We start from the raw sequence: 19,537 nt of genomic DNA, 5'->3' as shown, positions 1-19,537 counted from the left end.
TGGATATTAAATTTTTATTTCACTTTAAATAGCGGAAATAAAAAACGATAGAATTTCTTAGTTCTTGAAATATCATTTATAAAAATTTTAGGAATGAATGGAAATATATTTCTGTTAAAGATTTACATCCCTTTATTGATACAGTTAAATTCTGATTACGAGATAAAATTTTAACGATAATTTTATTCTCTAAAGGAATAAAATAGCAAAGAAAGAGAACGATTGTTTTTTTTTTTTCTTTTCAATAATGAACAATCATTTTATATGTTACGTAAATTATAAATTGAATAATTTAGAATGTAAATCTTTTCCAGCTCATTTATAATGCGCCTAACAATACGACGGGATGCAATGCGGCCGCGCAACAGCGTCATTCGCGGGCGATCTATTCGCTTTTACGATTTTCGGCCAGAACATTTCGTGCATGCAGTACTTCTTTCATGCAACCACTATGTTAATTCGGTCAGTGGGTTGCGGCAGGTGGTACAAGAAGGAATCGGTAGAATCGGAGGCTGCGGAGGAAGAGGACGGAGCAAGAGGACGTAGAGGAGGAGGGATCGTGTTAGTCACCTGAATGCAAGCCTCGAGGTAATCCCGCTCGGACATTTCCTGGTCCTTCGCAGGGGGAACTTTTCCCCGTCGGCGCAACTCTTGCTTGGCGTCGTTCAAGTCAAAGATCGCCACGGGATCCAGCCTGCCCTTTAGCACCAGGCCCGTCAAGTACTCAATGTAGTGCTGCCTGCGGGGGAAAAGTACCCAAGATTTTAGTCAGGCCCACGGCACGCGGTTCCCCGCCTTGTTTTTACCTCGACCAGGTCGTTCCTGTAATGCTCCGGGTCGCGCCCGTACCAGTTCGCGGGCAGTTTCACCCCGGCGCGTCTCACGCACGTTTCAAGATCGTCCACGTTTAGCAAGGGCAGCGGTTCCAGCTGCATCGAACGGATCTTTCGAACTAGATACTCGACGTAATGAATCCTGGGAGATACACGGAGGATCTCGTTAGCGTTCGACTGGGGGGGTTCAGGCGGGTGGGGTTTCGGGTGGGGTGGCACGGGGGGTAGCTTTGGTGCGAGATCGCCACGAGAAAACGTCCAAGATCGCTGGTGAGATTGGGAGCAATAGCCCCAATATACTCGCGCGTGAGCAAAATTCTAACGCTGATCAGCGAACGCGTCGCGGGACGTACCCTGAGAATCTCTGGCGAGACTTAAGGCTTCGATTTTGAAGAATTACTAAAGTAACTTCATAATAATCTCGGTATTCAGAGGGAGAGAAGGATGCTTTATCTTCATAATCTTGACTGATTAATTTTTTTAAGAATTATTGAGCGACCTACTGTAATCTGTAAATGCTGCACAATGTTTTAATTTTTGTCTCTCAGCTTTGTAATTCAGTTTTTAATTTTATATATACTTTATCGTGAATATTCAAACACCGTTCACGACGAGAGAATTACCTGCACAGACCAGCGTGGCCCTCGACGACATCGGAATTGCACACAGCGTCCACGACCCCGGTTGGAGTCTCCTTTTGCAGTTGTACCTTGCATCTGCGTTGTCCGACCGGACCTTCGGTATCGTAATCGATGCCGTTTTCCTTGAGCAATTGCTGCAGCTGCGCCGGTTCCTTGTCACGAAGATAGAAGAGGCAGTTGCGTGGATGATGAGCGTGCAGGCCCAGTTTGGCGCAATAAGGGCTGACCGCACATTTCGCCCCCATCATGAAAGCCTTGCCGCAACCGCAGCAAAACTCATATTTACACTGGCTGCACGTGAAATGCATGCAACCTATAAAAATTCACGAGCCCTCTTTTTTTTCAGTGGCTTCGAAAAATGTTCGTGTGATATGCATATCGAATAATTTAGAAAAAATATCTCGCCCCATATTTTAAACTCATCCGAGATCGATCAAAAATATATAAAAAAAAAAAAAAAAAAAAAAAAAAGCGCAGTATTAAAATGGTCCCGTGCATATTAAGATAATATTTGGAATCAACATTCATTAATTCTGCATTACCATATTGTTTTTGTAAAAGCAATAACCAGTTATGGCATGGTTTATATTTTGCAATTTTTATATAGTAATGGGTTTCTGTTAAAAATATTTAACATCGAAGAACAAACAAGTGTTATAAGAAAATAATTATTTAACAGAAAATATAGATTTAACTGAATACTTAAAATGACGGTAAACGTTAAACTAATTATTTTTAAAATAAAGCATAGAAGTTCTAGTTACCTCCTCGAGACAGAGAATAACGAAATTTGCATTTAGGACAGTCAATGCCATTGTCAGCTAGATGTTTGGCCAAACCTGCGGCTTGATTATCAGGATCATTTTCATCTTTCCACGCGGCAAATTTTTCGCAGGCGATTCCCTCGTGTTGCTTTTCCCACTAAAATGTTAAAAAATAAATTAATATTTTATTGTTTAATATAAATGTTAGAATTGTGTAAGTTTCGTATTATACACACCGGTCTCCGGCAGAAGGCACAAGTAACAGAACGACAATCGGGACATATTAAACGCTTGTGGCCTGGATCGGCATAAAATCCGCTCGAACACTAAAAAATAAAAAATAATTTATTAAAAATATTTTCTTTTAAATGGCGAGGCTTAAAATTATCATTATATCATTACCTGAATGCACCACTTAAAATTCGGATCTTGCATCAAGGTCCGATCTCTAAGCTTCCTTTGAAAGAGCTCGTGAATCGGCGGGTCCAGCAAAGTCTTCAGTTGAATGTCTAAATTACTAAAATACTCAAGAACCTCGTCCTCGCTTGCGTCCTTTAGATTAGGCTCCTTGCAGAACGGACAAACTGCATCCGTGATGTTCCTGTCGCTGATCTGAATAGTGAAATAATTTTTCGCGCAGTCGTTGCAGCAGCGATGTACGCACTTGAGCATGGACACCATCTGAAAAAAAGACATCGATAAATAGAATAAATAAAATTACAAAATAAGATTAGATGATTAAATGCCGCTTAAGCGACAACTGAATACTCACTTGGCTCATCGCAAAGCGACCGGTGCACAGCTCGCACTCTTGCTGCAAAAAGGCCAATGCCGATTCCACGCTGGAGCATTCCTTTGCAGCTTGGAGTGCCTCGGCGTCCCCGAACTTGAGGGCCAGCAAACTAGCTGCGACCTCGGCCTCATCGTAATTCGCGGCTCGACCCTCCGCCAAGAGACGACGCGCTATTCTCTGCAAACGTGACGGACATAAGATTGCTTCGATATCGGCACGTACGCAATTTCCACATATCGTATAAAAATGGAATCTTAGCTTCGTCTACAAATCTCGACCTACGATGGAAAACTCGAGGGTTATCGTCCATCGATATAAATCTGATCGTTTATTACAGGTCTAACTGTTGCAACTTAAAACGGCAGTTTGTATGTCACGGAAATTAATGTTTGCATAATTCGTATCGAAATTCAACAGTTAAATTACAGAAAATGAAGTAAAGTACGCTGTTGTTCATTATATAAATCAGCAATTAATAATATTTTGAAAGTAGGAAGTTCAACATTTCTTTCATGCAAGAGAAGAGGAAGTAGACCGCGCCAACGTCTAGAAACGAGCTCTCTCTTTTTTTTTTTTTTATTTAATGCAAACTTTTCGAAAAACATAAATCTCAGTGGTAACTTTAATATTTTGGCGAGTAAATTTAAATAAGCCGGTATCCAATATATTTCTATTCTTTGTTTAATTAATTAAATGTTTAATAAATTAAATATCATGATATTTTAGAAGGTGCGTGACATTCTTTTCTCTTGACAATGTATCGATCACGGCGTAATACTTACCTCCGCGCTAGCTACATCTTGCCATGGTTAAATGATTAATTAATTAGCGTGCGATTAAAGCATTGAAACAATTATTAAGTTCGATTCCACTCCCACTGGCATTTCGAGCTGTTTGTAGACATTGGACTTTTTGGCAACTGACGTTTCTACGAGAGGGAGGGTCGTATATCACTTGGTAATTCTCGTCTACTGACCTCCCGCTCCGTTTTGGGAGATTCTTGTCTCTTGCGCCTGATGCTTTCCATGTGCGCCCTTTCGGCATTTTCTTCGCCCTCGAACCGACGGATACAACTGGCCACGAGGGAGAATCGTTTCTTAAGCACTCGCGCCTGGTCCACCCCCTTTAACGTATCGTCTTTCTCAATTTTTACCTCTTTACTCCCTGTGCTCGCCCTTCGACCTATCTTCCCGCATTTCAATCGTGACTCGTAACTCGAAAACTTTACAGTTTTTAGCGTATCTTTCTGCACTGCTGACTGACCTCTCTTCTCAGTTTCGCTCACGTCTTCGAGCTTCGCTTTATTTTTCTTCGAGTCGTTCTTATTTAACTGAACGTCCTTAGATTTTATACTCTGTTTGGCTTTCGTTGTAGACGCCGTTACCGAATCTGTTATAACAGCGTTAGGATCCGCTTTAAGGCTTTCAGAAGCTTCTAATGTTTTTTCATTAATACTTGCATTTATTTCTGGCCGAAATAATTTAATGATCACAGGTTCCGTTGGTGAATTAAAATTATTTCCTTCGTCTTCTAGCGTTACTTGAAGGCTGCTTTCGGTTCTGTTCGAAACTTTGGCTTCGTTGTTATTCGTTTCGTTGGCTGTCGTATCGTTGGTCTCTTTATCAGGCACTTCACATTGCTCCGAAGTTTCGACCTGCTCATTCGCCTCTTCTTCAGATGGTAGTTCTTCGTACGCATCTTCTTCCGGCGAATCTTCAAGCTCGCTCGAGTTAATCTCTCGTTCATCGCCGTCGGACGATGTAGAATCTCGATCATGACTTTCCGTCTCGTACGAATAAGTAACTTCCTCACCTTCCTCGGATGCGCTTGCGTCCTCTTCTTCTGAATCCGATATTTCAGATTTTATCTCATTTAGCGTTTTCTCTAACAACAATTCCGCGTCCGTGAATTCCTCGACGGAATTGTATTCCGAGTTATGATCAGAAATGTACCTCGTCGTTCCTGTGTCTTCGTCCTCTTCAGAATACTCGGGATCGGAGCTGAAAGCATCCGAGCTTTCCTCGATTGCGTTTTCGACTTCCAATTGTTTGCCAAGATTCGCGGATGGATCGTTATGCCTCGAGTTCGACGCTTGTGAATTCTCGTTTAATTCCGATTCTATTGACTTAACTTTCGGAGGTTCTTCGGTTTCTTCACTTTCCACGGTACTCTCTTTAGCATGATTCCCCTCCAAGATTTGCTTGTCTTTCACATTTTCTGTAATTTCAATCTCCCTTCCGTTACCAGATTTAATTTGATTTCTCATCAGTTTGTTAGTATCCTCAAAATCAATTTTCCGTATGAATGGCGGGTTTAATACGTTACCTTTGTCACGAATTTTAAAAGATAATGTCGAAACTGCTTGCGATGTTACTGGTAATTTTGTTAATCCGCTTTTTAATAAAGACGTGTTAGCTAGGTTTATTTTAGAAGAATTTAACGAGATCGTATCTGTCGATCGCAGATTTTTTCGTTGTATTAAAATGGGTATTTTTGACGGTAAAGATGATTTAAAGTTTAAATTATCTTTCTTAGTTTTTACCATAATTATATCAGTTTTATAATTTCTCTTCTTTATTGCTTGATTTTCTAAACCATGTGCTTTTACACTTTTTGAGCTCTCTGAACGTTTATTTTGGACATCTTCAATATTTTTGTTTTTAGAACATTCAACCGTGCTCTTTTTAGAATTTTCCAATTTATTTCCATTATATTTTTTAACAATAGGCAATTTAGTTTGCGGTTCGGAATTGGATGCGTTATTAACTATCGATATTTTCTCTGTACCGGACGCAGAAACCTTTTTATTATCATTTATTTTGATGCTTCCTGTAATTTGTTGCACGCCGTTATTATTTACTGATTGTTTAATGGTTTTGTTTAATATGTCTGACGACAAAGACGTTTTAAATTTTAAACTACTTTTTTCAGCTTTTATTAAAATATCATCGTCGACGATTAATTTATTGTTACCGTTTGTTTTATCACTTGTGGCATACGCGGACTTTGAGGATTCTTTAATTTTCGATTTATTAAACTGCGCTGTTCGATTCGATCTTTTAGCAATCTCGGTGGCCGTCGCTTTTGCTTTTGTAACGGTCGCGCTATATGGACTTGTGCTTTTACGGGCAAAATTTTTCTTCGGTACGCTACCTGATTTTTTCATCATCTTAACGGGCGACTTTCTACGGACGATCTTTTTAAGAGGCGATCTCGATCTATGCTTCACGACAGATTTCACAATTACGCTTTTACAGGATTGGTTTACTTGTTTCGTATTAGTTTTTACCGAATTTTCATTATTTAATAATTCTGGGACCGGCTTAACTTGTTCATTATGTGCGACGACTAAAATTTCATTCCCGAGCGATTTAATATCTCTCGCATTTTCTTTATCGATTGTGTTAACAGCTTCAACCTGACCGTGTTCAATATTATTCGCGATATTTTTTATCGGCGCGCAATCATTTACCGTCGTAACCGGTGATTCCGATATCTTTATTTCGAAAGTGTCGGGTATTCCGGGTGTTACTTCGTTGATATTCGCTACAATAGAATCTGGAAGAGAGTCTTTGTTGGCTGTTGAAACGATATTTCTCTCATTGATCGACGTTGTAAAAAGTATATTAAAATTTTTAAGCGCGTCTAAGATGTTCCTTGTTGCTGAGTTTGACGTTTGTGCGTTCTGTTCCTCGTCATCGTGAGATTGAGAAACTTCATCTTCGAGATGAGGCTCCTCATCGTTTATCGGATTGAATAACGCGTTTTTATTTATGAAGTCCTGTGTATTTGTCGAAAATGTAACGTTTGAGGTCTGGTCAATCATCGAGCCGTCAGATTTTGCCGTAATAATTGTAATTTCCGTTTCCTCGTTACGCAAGTTGTTTAAATCCATTTCCTCAGAAGCGTGCGAATGTGTTAACGGTAAGAGAATATTTTCATCAGTTTGCGATTGAGTAATGGATAAATCATTGGCCGTATTTTGCTCAACGGGCACGTTTTCTTTCAACGTAGTTTCATTTTTATCGTCGCTCGCGGGAGTATGATATGTGACCGAAATTGTCTGTTCTACTTTTTCCGAAACGTGCACCGCATTTTTCGGAACGATCGGCTTTGTATCATTTTTATCATGACGCAATGTCGTTTCGTGATTATCGAATATTTCGACGGGCGGTGATTTAACGTTGAGAGAGTGATCGGATACTTTTGCGGGTAATGAGGTTGCCGAGATTGATGGCGCTGATGTTAAAACATGCGTGTGAGATGAATCGTTTGATCGTCGTTCGGTCCGTTTGTTAACATCTTGCTTATTTATCGATTGCATATTAGTTGCATTTATTACTGCTTCAAGCGAAACAGGTGTATGATCAGCGTTAGAATTATGAACGATCGCATCATTTTGTGAAAGATTTTCATGAGATGTTTTTTCGGAAGAGTTTTTTGCTTCCTTTGATAATGATGATGTACCAATCGAGCCGTCGTCGGGCGCGATTGAAAGCTCGAGAGGTTTCTCGACTAATTGATTATGCGTTGACGATGCTGTTAACAATTGCACATAAGAACTCGATGATTCACCTGAATGCAATTCCTCGGCTGATCCTGCCTTTGATATGATTTCGTTTGCAGTAGGTTTTTCTCGATTATGATTTTTCACAGACATATTAATTATCTCTAAAGAATTCTTACGTGAATAAGTTTCCCTGGCGACGTCCGTTTGCGATATTTCGGTTACTCCTGCCCCCGGCGTCTCCGCTGCACTCATAGTCCTTGGGTCTTCGGGATTGTCTTTACCCATTAAGTCCACCGAATCGGAAAACGTTTCGGACGTCAGATCCGTCGAGATGTTAGTTTGTGAAATGTTAAACTCGTTCGTATCTGTACGTACCGATCTGACATCCTGATGCTGTTGCTTAATATCTGGAACGCTCGCACGGGACTTTGCCATCAGAGAATCCGGAAACTTAGATTTGTCGATCTCCTTATCGATAATCTTGCCGCTCTTTAATTTTTCAGAACTTTTGCTCGGTTTATCTCCTTGATCCTTCTTTTGAAGCGACTGCGATCTAGTTTTGTTTTCCAGCACGGCTGAGGAAGCTGGCATTTCTCCGTCGTCAGCATTCTTTGATTTTATTATTACCGAATTTCGAAGAGCGTCGACGTTCGTCTTATCGCTGATTTCGGGCTGAGACACGCCGGTTTCGGGGCCATCAATTTTCATATTGTGCAAAGTATTTAATCGGTTCATAAGCTGCACGTCGGAAGTTACATCACCTTTTTCGGGCGATAGCATGTGCATCGCAGTTATGAACGGCGTTAAAAACTGCTCCGGCAGCGATTTTACGGCAGACAGCAGAGCTTCTACCGCCACGACGCGCGGCTCGTCGTTCTGCTTAGGAATTTCCTTTATGACACGCCGATCAGATTGCTCCTGTGCGGAAGAATTTTTTTCGGCCGAGTCTGCATGCATTTCCTCCGTCATGTTTGCCTCGTTCACGATCGATGATTTGTCTTCCGATGATTTTCGCGGCGATAATATATCGGCTTCTTGAGAAACGCTCGAATTGTGAAAAGAGATATGGAGTGCGCCACTCGATTCCATAGACTTTCCAACTTTGATGAGTGACTCGTTTTCTATCGCGGTGCTCTGCCTCCCTATATCAAAAGGTAATTCAGGACCACTCAAAGTTTCCTGGCGCTTAGAAGAGGACTGACCCGATTTCGTATTATTCGTTGTGTCAAGCACAAAAGTTTCATGCGATGAGGATACTTCAACTCCAGCGTCATTTGACGATAATCTTTCCTGTTTCGGTGAATTCGTAACTTCCGTTGTTACTGCGGCTTCGTCAATCGACGTCTTTAAGGTTTGGTCGTGCATTGCTTCCATTTTTTCGTGTAATTGAGTGGCCTCTTTCACTTTGACGTCATCATTTTCATTCTTCAGTGCATTAGACTTTGACAAATCGGACTCAATAATTTGTACAACAGTTTTCTCAGTATCATTTAATGATTTTCCAGTCAAATTTTCGGCCTTGTCAATTGTTGTTTGAGGTGCACGTGAGGAATCCATTGCACTTGTCTTTACAACGTCATCGACTGTAGTTGGAGAAATTTTCGTGGGCGATGCGACATCTATTTGGTCTAAGACTTCTATTGTAGTGTTCGACAAGTACTTTGAGTCGTTCTGCGAATCTACGGTCGCCTGTTCTTGCCGCGTGATCGCAAGATCGCTTGGCTCCGTTACGTCGGGCGTTTGTTGTACGGCCCTTGGGACCAGATCGGAATCGATTAGAACAGTGGGATCATCAGAGCGGTCATAGAGATTATCAGACTTATTATTACCCAATTTGTTCGGGGGATCTTTCTCGTGTCGCCAGTTATCAGTCAGTTCTCTGAGGGCCGCCAGTTGCTTTTGAAAGTCGGCCTGCAACGCCACGAAATGATCAACAATTGGTGACATTACCTGCTTCTGCGCCTCCGTATCAGATACATTCGGAACTTGTTCCTTAGGATCAATTCCCATTCCGCCGACCGCACCCGCTGCGTCTGCAGCAAAAAGAAAAGTGCATAATCGATGACCTTATTAAATAATTTTATTTTTAAATATTAATAATTTTAATATTATTATAATTGGTAGTAGTGAAAGCTTTCACTGACCTCCGTGCGGTGCAGCCTCCTCGTTTTCCACCCCGACCGGAGGTCCCCAGATCCTCATTAAAAAAGGCTTGAGCTGGTTCTTTTGCAGCTCGAGCAAAGTGGCGTCCTCGATACCGGCATTATTATCAAGAGCTCTGACAATGTCCATGAGTGCAAAATTTCCTTTCGCCATAATCTGTTCGCACTGCCAATTGAAATTAATGTTAATTAAATCGTAAATGTATTAGATTTTTTAGATTTTCTTTTGCGCGTACCTTTTGCTGCCTGCGTTGGATGGCCGTTGCGACTGCGTTCCACATGTCACCTTTGACAGATCGCAAGGCCTCTTTCGCCTCGGCTGGCGAGAGTACACCGATGCTGTTCTCTTTTAATTCCTTGCCTTGAGCAGTCACCAGGACTTGCACTGTCTCTACCAGATGCGGCCACTGCGTCTGAAGCCACTCGATCGGATTCGCTGCGCCTTGCGCTAATGCAACTTGGATATCATCGGTCGTGAATCCCTGCTTCTCGGCTTCTCGCAAAATTTCTACTATCTCCAAACCTTGGCGTGTTAACGTGGAGATCCCTTGATTGGCACCGGTACCTGCTTCCACGAATCTCGATTGGCTAGGTTCCTGAAACAGAAGCCATCGTTAACGATCGTTTAATTAAAAATCTGCAAAAAGCACTAAACTGTAAACCCATTAAGTCGATGTTACTTAATCTATGGCTAGTTACAATGCGGGGGTTCCGTCGTCACAGATTATCTTTAATTATGTGCTGTTAAACGCATGTCTAAATTAATTACCAGCAGCTGTAAATGTTACATTATGTAAATAAGCATAATAAATGGACAAGAAAGAGCGATCAATCAAATTAAGCGGTTGAAGAATACTAAAAAAAAAAAATAAAAATATCCTGCCTACGTTCACACCGAGGCTAATTATCACAACGGTTGGACTGAGGATGACGAAGCGTACATGAAAATCCTTTTCGTAAGCGAGTTTACCCTGGAACGATAATAGAGATGAGACGAGTCGATGGAGTTTCTTCTAGTCCGCTCTCTGCTCCGCGGTCCGGTTATTAATTGCTGAAGATACTGCTCCTGTAATGTTCGCGGATACAAATCGGGACTGTTTACGAATCTAGCTTGTTCCTGAAACAAATGCTAGTTTTGTTCTTTTATTAGTTTCTTTATTAGAACGCATAACAAGCGATTGTGCACCTACATGGACGCAGGGCATTTAATTTTCCGTAAAAGACTTTAATCAATTATAAATTTGATTGCTTTTATTTAATAATTAATTATTCGTTAATTTATTCACAAGTTTACTCACCTCGGCGTCGCTATCGTCGTAATACAAATAACTCTTTGGCGTTGATACCGACGCCGATCTTCCGAGAGTTCCTTTTGCAGGGAGATAGTCATAAGTCTAAAAAAATTTTAATATAAATTTTTTATAAATAATATTTATAAAAAGTGTTTTATTTATACAGTTCTTACTTGAGTCGAGATACTCTGCGGCGGAGGAGACGTTCCTGTAGACACAGAATGGCTCTTCGAAAGTTTTCCTCGAATCTTTTCCTCGTGTGGTATCACGTTTGTGTCTACCATAGAAGTACTCGCACTCGAAGTAGACGTCAATGCTGAGGACGATGCTTCTGACGATAATTTTTCATCGACCGGCGATGTCGCGTCTATTGCCGCTTCTTTTGTTTGCAAAGCTGCAGCCGTGATTGCAGTTTTAGAGTTCTCTACAAGAGAATCATTATCTGGATCGATCGGTTCTGAAAATTACAAAGGTTTTTTAGAATTCAGTTCAACTATAAATTTAATGCTAAAATGCAGTTTTAAATATGCCATTTTCTAAATGCTACTGTGTTTTCGCCTTGCGTATAACAAAATTTTATATGCCATCATCGTATATCTTTTCCATGGTCATTTAAATATTTGTATATACACTATATTACATTTTTTATTGTTCTAAAGATTAAAAAAATTGTTAACAATGAATATCATCGATATGAAATTGCTGTCAATAAGTGGTTAAAAATAAAAGGATTTCAATACATTATATTATTGTAAAATTTTGTTTTAAGCTTATACTAAATCTTTTGCTGCTGACGCGCTTCAATGTCGTCAAACCAAATGCTTTGGCAGTGATTTCCATCGATGGTCTGCCCGGAATAAAGGAACATATGCCAAATGCACGCTCGTGCTTGAAACCGTCGCATCGCTTGAATGAATAATATAACGCCTCAGACATGAACAGAAGATGGCCGAATTTCAAATACGACTATGCATTTGGTGTCGTTGTAGCGTTGTACGAAAAACAGTTTCCATGTCTCTTTATTATTCATCCAAGGGAATACATCGAAGGTAAAGAATAACCAGTTGTACGGCTTGTGACTGCCGTTTTACGTAAAAAAAAAAAAAAAAAAAAATTGAGGCAAAAAGAGAAAGAGAGAGAAAGAAATAAAAGAAAAAGATACGTGTAATCCGGGTCATCTGCATGTCTGGACGGGAATACGCGGGTGGGCATCACATAGAATGTAAGCGTCACGCGTGACGTCACTTGGACAACTTGGTACCGAAGGAAAAGCTGATTTTGCGCTTCGGTCTACCTTTATTCTTGATGGATCCGCTGTCGCCGCTCTCTTCGCTGTTGGAGATCTTTTTGGTCCGCTTCTCGGAATCATGATTGGAATTACCGACGCTATTCAATTTTTCGTTCTTCGCTTGCGGCTCGATCGGACCGAGATTGTCATTCAAGGTGCTTGGTGGTAGAGCGCTGCTTTTCGTCTTGCAGCAAACCACGCAGACGCGATCGTTGATCTTATTGATAAAAGTGCAATGCTCGCAAGCCCATTCCTCTTTCGGAATTTCCATCGTCATTTCGTTGGACGTGGTTTTTTTGGATGGCGTATTTTCAGCGTCTCTTTTTGTTACCTTAGGTTCTTTTTCAAATTGAGTTGTTCGCACCTGCTGTTGTTTCGTTTCGGCGTTGTCTTGTTTCTTCTGTTGAATCTCGTTGGCTCGTATCAAATCCTTTTCCTGACGATTTTTATCAAACGATCGCTGACAATCCATAACTTTAGAATTATCTATCGTTTCGGGTAGGTCCTCATCTTCTTTATCTCTCCGCTTTCTTAGCGGTATTTCTTTAGAAGGCGTTTTCCTTGATCCTTGATTGTCGGATTCTAACGAAGATCTGCCGGAACTTCGTTTGTTAGATGTTCGATCAAGATCGTCAAGATTGTCTTTTCGCCGGAGCGATTCTTTTCTCACAAGAAGTTCGCGCTCTCGCGAGAGATCGCGCATTTGTTGCTCTCTTCTTATTAAGCGTAATTCGTTCTCGTCAATGTTCGCGCGTTCTTTGTCCGAATGAGAAGACTGTCTTTCCAGGAGGCGAGTTCTTTCCGCAGGTGCTCTTTTCGGGGAGGTTACATCTCGGGACGGCGTCTTTTTTATCTGACCGTCGCTCTCGAAGGACGATCTACGAGAATCACGACGAGTAGAGGATCGTTCCAAATCGTCCAGCATTATGTCTCTTCGAAGCGACGACGCCCTTTTTAAAGCATTCTCTACCCTCTCAAAATGATCATCAGATGAGCTTGTAACACGTGCTCGACCCGGAGTATTAATTTTTCGATCGGAGGACTCATCGTCGGTACTTCGCCTTCGGCGGTCGCGATAAATTCCATTCTGAACGCGATCCAACCGCGGATCCGTTTTAAAAGTCGAGCGATCATCGTGAACGTAACGACGTCCAGAAGCAATAGTGTTGCTGTTTTGAAATTCATCATAATTTCTCGAGGATGACGGGTATCGTTTATTCGACGGGCTTTCGGACCATTGGTCTTCACTATTCGTTGTTCTCTCTTCAGACATTAATCTCCTAAAAAAAAAAAAAAATAATAATCATAAAAAATTATTGAAATATAAAGTCACGAATAAAATATGTAATTTTTACACTTACTCTAGTCGACCTCTCGTTGACGCGAGGCTTCTGGTATCCTCGTCGTGATAGCTTCGTTGTCGTATGCTTCTGGGGATGCTGCCACGTCTACTTCTGGATCCGCGAGAAAGTCTGTCGTCTATATCGGACTCCTCGGAATTCTCAGAGCTCGCGTCCGACGGCGATCCGGGCGACTTTTTCGATCGTGATCTCGAAGCATAAGACTTTCTGGACTTCAGACTGGGAGAAGGAGACGCCGGTCTCGATCTTCTGCTGGATTTGACGCTTCTGGCCGGACTGTGCCCTCGAGAAAGAGATCCCGGATAATGTGGAGGTAGCATTTGTGCTGACGGATAGCCCATGGGATATCCCCACATGCTCGGATGGTGCAGACTCATGGTAGAACCTCCCATCGACACATCCCAGGAGTTAGCCGGCGGGTACCACATCATTGGCATACTGCCAGGCCCGAGATGTGCAATCGATTGGGCCTGAAATATAATAAGTTTATCAGTCATACATTTTTTTTATATGCCTTTAAATATCTGAAACGTGACACGTAATTTTTATTATAATTATTATTGCAAGGATAAATTGAAGAAGAACGATTAATGAAAATAAAATCAATTATAAAAATGTTAACACATGCACCTGATGCATTCCGGGATTCCACATATGAGCAGCGGTCAAGTCGCAAACGCTGGCTGATTGTATCATAGTCCTAGGGGGTGGCGGAGGTGGAAGCGGCGGTGTCGATTTTGGACTACCTACGTTGCTAGATCTACCGCTCAAAGTATCCCTTGTATCAATAGTCATATGCCGACGTCTGTTAACGTCTTGAGCCTTCATCACTTCCTGATATTTTTTGTATCTCTCCTAAAAGTTCGTAATTTTTAATTTCAGTGCTCAAAAAAAAAAAAAAAATCTAAGTCGTATTTTACAAAATTTAATTAATGAATAATTTTTAAAGTACTTATTACTTAATTTTGTTTGTTCAATAAATATAGGTGAATATTAAAATTGTCGATTAATTTTTTGATTCATAAATAATAGTTGCAATTTTCCTTACCTGTAGAGTGGTCATTTTGTCGGTTCCTGATCCGGAAGCATCGTTGAAAGGTATATTTAAAGTGTTCGAAGATTTTGATACTCTGGCGCTCGAGTCCGACGGTTTTGCATTGGAAAAATTGCGCTTCAAGCTCCCGACCTTGTCGAGCAAAGCGAGTTGCGCAGATCCTTTGGCTAGCGCAGATTTAGCCTAAGCGCGAAACTTTAACTTAATTACATATCGTGGACATAAGGAAGGGACAGCACTTGAACATATTGGCGAGCACTGTCGATATTTTTGTGAAACAACGCTAACATTGTTATTAAAATAATACGTTAAATTTAAATAATTACGGCTACGATCAAAGCTCTTCTCTAAAAACAAATAATTAGAAAAAATAAAATAAAATAAAATAAAATAAAACGATTAAATGCTTAAAAAGGAATAAACCATAAAATAAATCTTCAAGCGGACTCGTTTCTGGATATCAAATGCGCCGAAGAATATTCCAAACAAAAATCTGATAAATAATAATGTCATTAAAAAAAGTGTATCTATTATTTTGTGAGCGTGGCAGGTTCAAGCAGCTGGATAGTCCGTCTGTGCTGAAAAGAAGGTGGGGTACGCCGAGTGTAAAAATAAATTGTAGTGGTACCACGCCGTAACGGTACGGGAAATACGGAGTGGTACGGATGCCGATACAATATTGTAATCGTAAACGAAAATGATCGTGTTCACCGTGTTCACCGTAGCCTGCCATATTCACCACTCCGCAGAGATAATCCGCGATAAAAAAACGGAAAAAAAAAAAAAAATGATTCGATTACACGATACGACAAATGCCCCGGCATTACAACGGCGCCGAAGCGCTACGTTCGTCTTTTCCGCGTCATTACGTTGGCGCAGAACTGGAAGAGAGAACGGGTTCAGTGAATACGGCAATCAGTGTCTTTTGCGGTAACATGGTGTATTAAAAAGCAACGTCAACATACAATAAAATCTGAGCGTAAAATAGAATCTGGATGTAGAACAATGTCAACGATCATTGAAAGCTCGCAAAGGGCAGTAACAGTTAAGAAACGCCTCGGTGTGACCATTGTAAGAGCAAAAGCTACGTCGTTTCGACCAACAACGTCGGAAGAAAATTCAGCATTCAGCGATTTCGATTCTACGAGAACACCCGACGCGACGGAGACGAGGTCGTGCTTGGGGATAAGTAACCGCGGTGACCCCCCAGTTAGTCACCGATTTAATCTCGGCGTCGCGTCGCCGAGAAAATGAACATTCGAACGCGTAAATTCATCGGCCGTTTAAGTGGCAACCTGGTCTCCGATCGAGCTCGAGCGATTCCGAAGCGATCCTTGGGCGCGCTAATACTGAGGAACATCGAGGATTTACACGGTCGACGACCGGCGTCGGTGCCTGGAAGAAGATTCACGAGCGGTCGAGAGATTCAGGCCAGAATGCAGCCTACCTGAGTGCTCTTGCGATTCCTCCGCGGCGGCGGCACCGGAGGATTCAACAGGTTCTCGCCCTTCGGCGGGAGGGGCGGTCTGCTTCTGCTCGCGTTGTCGGTCAGGATCCTTCTGCGGACGTGGCTCTTCCGCTTCGGATGCTTGTGGTTCATGTCGTCGCAGGCCTCGCAGTAGTTCTCGTTGCACGTGTCGCAGCGCGCGAACACGTTCTCGGTGCCGCACAGGGCGCACTTACCGACATTCGATTGGGGTGTCGAGGGTTTCTGGGCTTGCGGTCGGGTCGGAAACTCGATGATCTCGTAGTCGGGGTCACCACAGTCCCCGGAGAGCGACGGCGGCGGGATTTTCGGGGGCGTCGGGGGTCGACGTTGTAGCTGCTGGTCTGTTTCTCGCTGCTGCTGCTGCTTTTTTCGTCGGATAGAAATGTTTAATTTAATTTAGAAATCAATTCTGCATACCGATATTTACGAACAAATATATTAATTGTAAAATTAAATTAAGACTTATTTCAAATAATTAAAATAATATACGTATTAATAATTATTTATTTCTTATATAAAGAAACTTACCATGACCCAGTGGGGCATAGATCTTGCCATTCGCAGCTTGGTGGACGGATTCGATATGGCCATCGGTCGCCATTTTTCAGCTCCCGGGTTCTGTAAAACAACAAAGCCCTTATTAATTTAAAACACTTAACAATCGTTGAATAAAATAAAATTATAATAACTAAATTAATATAAAGAATTTTTAAATATCGTTCAGAGATAAAAAAAAAATAAAATAATTATTTTGTGGACAGCGATAATATTATTGAATCAAAATATCAAAGTTCTAGGCAACGTTAAAGGTCTGGCAATTTTCTACTGCCATAACCGAGTGCCAAGAGTGAATTGATGTCATCACACCTCGGGTACGCGCGTTCGAAGCCCAAATAATTTCGGCGTCGTTGCTGCACCGTCGCGAATGTATAAGTGGGCACCATCACGGGAAAACGTGACGTTAGAACGGTGGTCCACCGCCGGAAGCTGGGACCGATAGCGTCTATTTTCGCGGCCGGGAAAAAGCATGTTCCGCGTCTAGAAATAAAGCCGAGCCGCGTGGCATGCGACGTTATTTTATTTTTATTTTAATTTATTATTTCTTTTCAGGGCGTGGGTGACACCGATAGCTGACAACGATGATCGTTTTCTCCATGCAAAATATCCAGCGTTATCAATTTAATCCCGAAATATATTGGACCATATTTTGGGATAAAATTGACGAGCATAATTAACGAAAAAAAAAATGATCTAATTAAATTGGTTTCAAATTATCTGGCATCTTGTATTAATTTATCATAGACCTCGTCCTTCGTTTACTTGTTTCGCTGTATCTTTTTATTGAGCCGCGATATACTGTTAAGGCATTAGTTTGATTTTATTTTGAGATATTATTCATATGACGTTAGCCAAAATGGGACAACGGAAATAAACGTAGCCACACCGTGAAAAGCTTTCGGTCGAGAACCGCGACGAGACGAGAATCTCTTGAATTAGAGCCGGTCGTATCTTTAGAACATTCACTCTTCTGTTCTTCTTGTAGCACAAATTTTAGTCTATTTCTGTTTTCTATTTTATATGGCAGCGAAATCTATGACAAACACATCAAAGTTCATGCAGCGTGCCGTGCTTAACAAAAATTTGAATTTTCTTCTCAAGATTTTATATTCCCGCGTCTTAATATCAAAAAGGAATAAAAATATAATTTATTTAAATTGACAAAACTAAAGCCGTGTACACGGCATTAAAGTGCTATTTATATTTTTCATTTACTGTTAAAGTTTTCTTTCCCAATTCTCTCCATTTGCATTTTTGTCTTAAAGCGTGACGGGATAAAAGGAAAAGAAAAATAAGAAAAAAAAAAAAAAAAAAACCAGAAATGCAAATCGAGCGTACATTGCAAAACTATTCTCGTTGAGATTGCATGCAACTGTGCAAGCTGGAAATCATCCAACTTCTCTCGTTTATCCAAGAGAATTTCCATCCACGCATTTCTTTCAGGCACCGCCTCGCATTTTGATACGAGATTTAATTTATTTAGATAGTTTGGTTGTTAAACGCAGTTTAAAGATCCATTTATGTTTTCGCCGCTCGCCGGCAGCGACGCGCGATATCGCACAGTTACGGAATAATTAGACAATGGTTAGCATGCGAGGCACAATCCGGTAAGGGATCTCGTACCGGAAGTAACTGTCACAGTGGAAACACGGAGCTACAAGTTACAGATAACACGTATGCGCTAATTCGCAAGCCTAACTTTCCGCGCGGCGGTGGTGTGAGAAACGGGTCCCCGCCTTTATCTTTCGTTACGTTATTCCAATACTCGCTGGTACCCGCATAAAGGAAGGGACAGGCGCATGGTAGGTACTACGAGACTTGTAAATTACGAGGAAACGACATGGATTTTAGACGCGCCGCATTAAATTATTATCCTCGGAACGAATGCGCCTAATTTTTATTTTATTTATTTTTATTAAATACTTGCTGCTGTATAATTCGTGCATTTTTTTTTTTTTTTTTAATTAAAAATTACACCCTTCTTAAATCGTACGCGCTGTACGCTCTTTAAGTTTATACACAGCGAGCTCTGATTAAGAAAATCCACAGCCGGCCGACCTATTGTCACCTCGCAAACCGTTTCCCGAATCACGTCGGCACTAAAGTCCCGGACAATCGGTCGGCAATGCTTTTCTATCAGCGGCGCGTCTAAATTTAATTTAATTTCTTTTTTCTTTTTTACGTAAAAAATTATCGTTACGAGAACTCTTAAGGCGGAAGACGCGCTCGAGGCGAGGGGTTGCACACGGGACAGAATATCGGCACTCACGTTCATGTGGGACACCTCGCCGGGGGTTGACTCTTCCGGTTTTTCTAGGGAACTGGTCCGCGCGATACTGGACCCTGTCTTCGATGTTGGCTCGGATGCCGCAAAGCTCGTCCGCGGGCGGCCGTTGCATTGCCGCCGAAAATCTATTTCCGTAACGCCGCGTCTGCTGGACCGCTGCCATCCGTTCCTACCGCGGGTTCTCCTCGGCCGCGTAAATATATCACGATCCCGCCGCGCGCCGCGTAGCCTCAGAGACGTTCGAACTACTCTCGCTTTAGAACCCGCAGCCGCGAGCTGCAGCCATGTCTGGTTTTCGTGCGGAAACAATAGCCACTTTTGTCTCTAGGTCTCCGCAAACAGGTGGCTATTTAAGCAAAATGACTAAAAGCCTTCGGGGCTCTCGGAAACGACAGGACTTTCCCGGAGAGAACGGAATAAGGAAACGCCGACGTACGCCGCGAAAGAAATCTGCAATTATGTAAATCGGAAAGAATATGTTAACGGAATGCCGATGCGACCGTTG

At 41.6% G+C, this 19,537-nt stretch overlaps 1 protein-coding gene across 12 annotated transcripts in view; it reads right to left on the bottom strand.

The window, feature by feature from the left end:
• The window catches only part of Lubel (Linear Ubiquitin E3 ligase), a 44,616-nt gene that overhangs the window by 886 nt on the left and 24,193 nt on the right, over positions 1-19,537 (bottom strand). For 3 of the 12 annotated variants that reach the window (XM_070670068.1, XM_070670067.1, XM_070670069.1), the window contains 18 exons: positions 16,716-16,805; positions 16,146-16,550; positions 14,693-14,881; positions 14,275-14,499; positions 13,645-14,114; positions 12,290-13,563; positions 11,169-11,452; positions 11,002-11,097; positions 10,674-10,832; positions 9,940-10,299; positions 9,686-9,869; positions 4,008-9,574; positions 3,011-3,208; positions 2,641-2,919; positions 2,475-2,564; positions 2,239-2,395; positions 1,457-1,787; positions 571-739 (listed from right to left, as the gene is read on the bottom strand). In XM_070670068.1, coding sequence (XP_070526169.1) covers positions 571-739; positions 1,457-1,787; positions 2,239-2,395; positions 2,475-2,564; positions 2,641-2,919; positions 3,011-3,208; positions 4,008-9,574; positions 9,686-9,869; positions 9,940-10,299; positions 10,674-10,832; positions 11,002-11,097; positions 11,169-11,452; positions 12,290-13,563; positions 13,645-14,114; positions 14,275-14,499; positions 14,693-14,881; positions 16,146-16,550; positions 16,716-16,778 — 10,500 coding nt within the window. In that variant the 5' untranslated portion in view covers positions 16,779-16,805. Of the gene's footprint in view, positions 1-570; positions 740-806; positions 976-1,456; positions 1,788-2,238; positions 2,396-2,474; positions 2,565-2,640; positions 2,920-3,010; positions 3,209-4,007; positions 9,575-9,685; positions 9,870-9,939; positions 10,300-10,673; positions 10,833-11,001; positions 11,098-11,168; positions 11,453-12,289; positions 13,564-13,644; positions 14,115-14,274; positions 14,500-14,692; positions 14,882-16,145; positions 16,551-16,715; positions 16,806-19,014; positions 19,122-19,537 lie in introns of those variants that run through there. The other 9 variants (XM_070670072.1, XM_070670066.1, XM_070670063.1 and 6 more) reach the window with 9 other exon arrangements.

This window comes from Cardiocondyla obscurior, linkage group LG20 (assembly GCF_019399895.1).
Source record: "Cardiocondyla obscurior isolate alpha-2009 linkage group LG20, Cobs3.1, whole genome shotgun sequence".
NCBI lineage: Eukaryota > Metazoa > Arthropoda > Insecta > Hymenoptera > Formicidae > Cardiocondyla > Cardiocondyla obscurior.
This window is presented reverse-complemented; position numbering and strand designations above follow the sequence as displayed.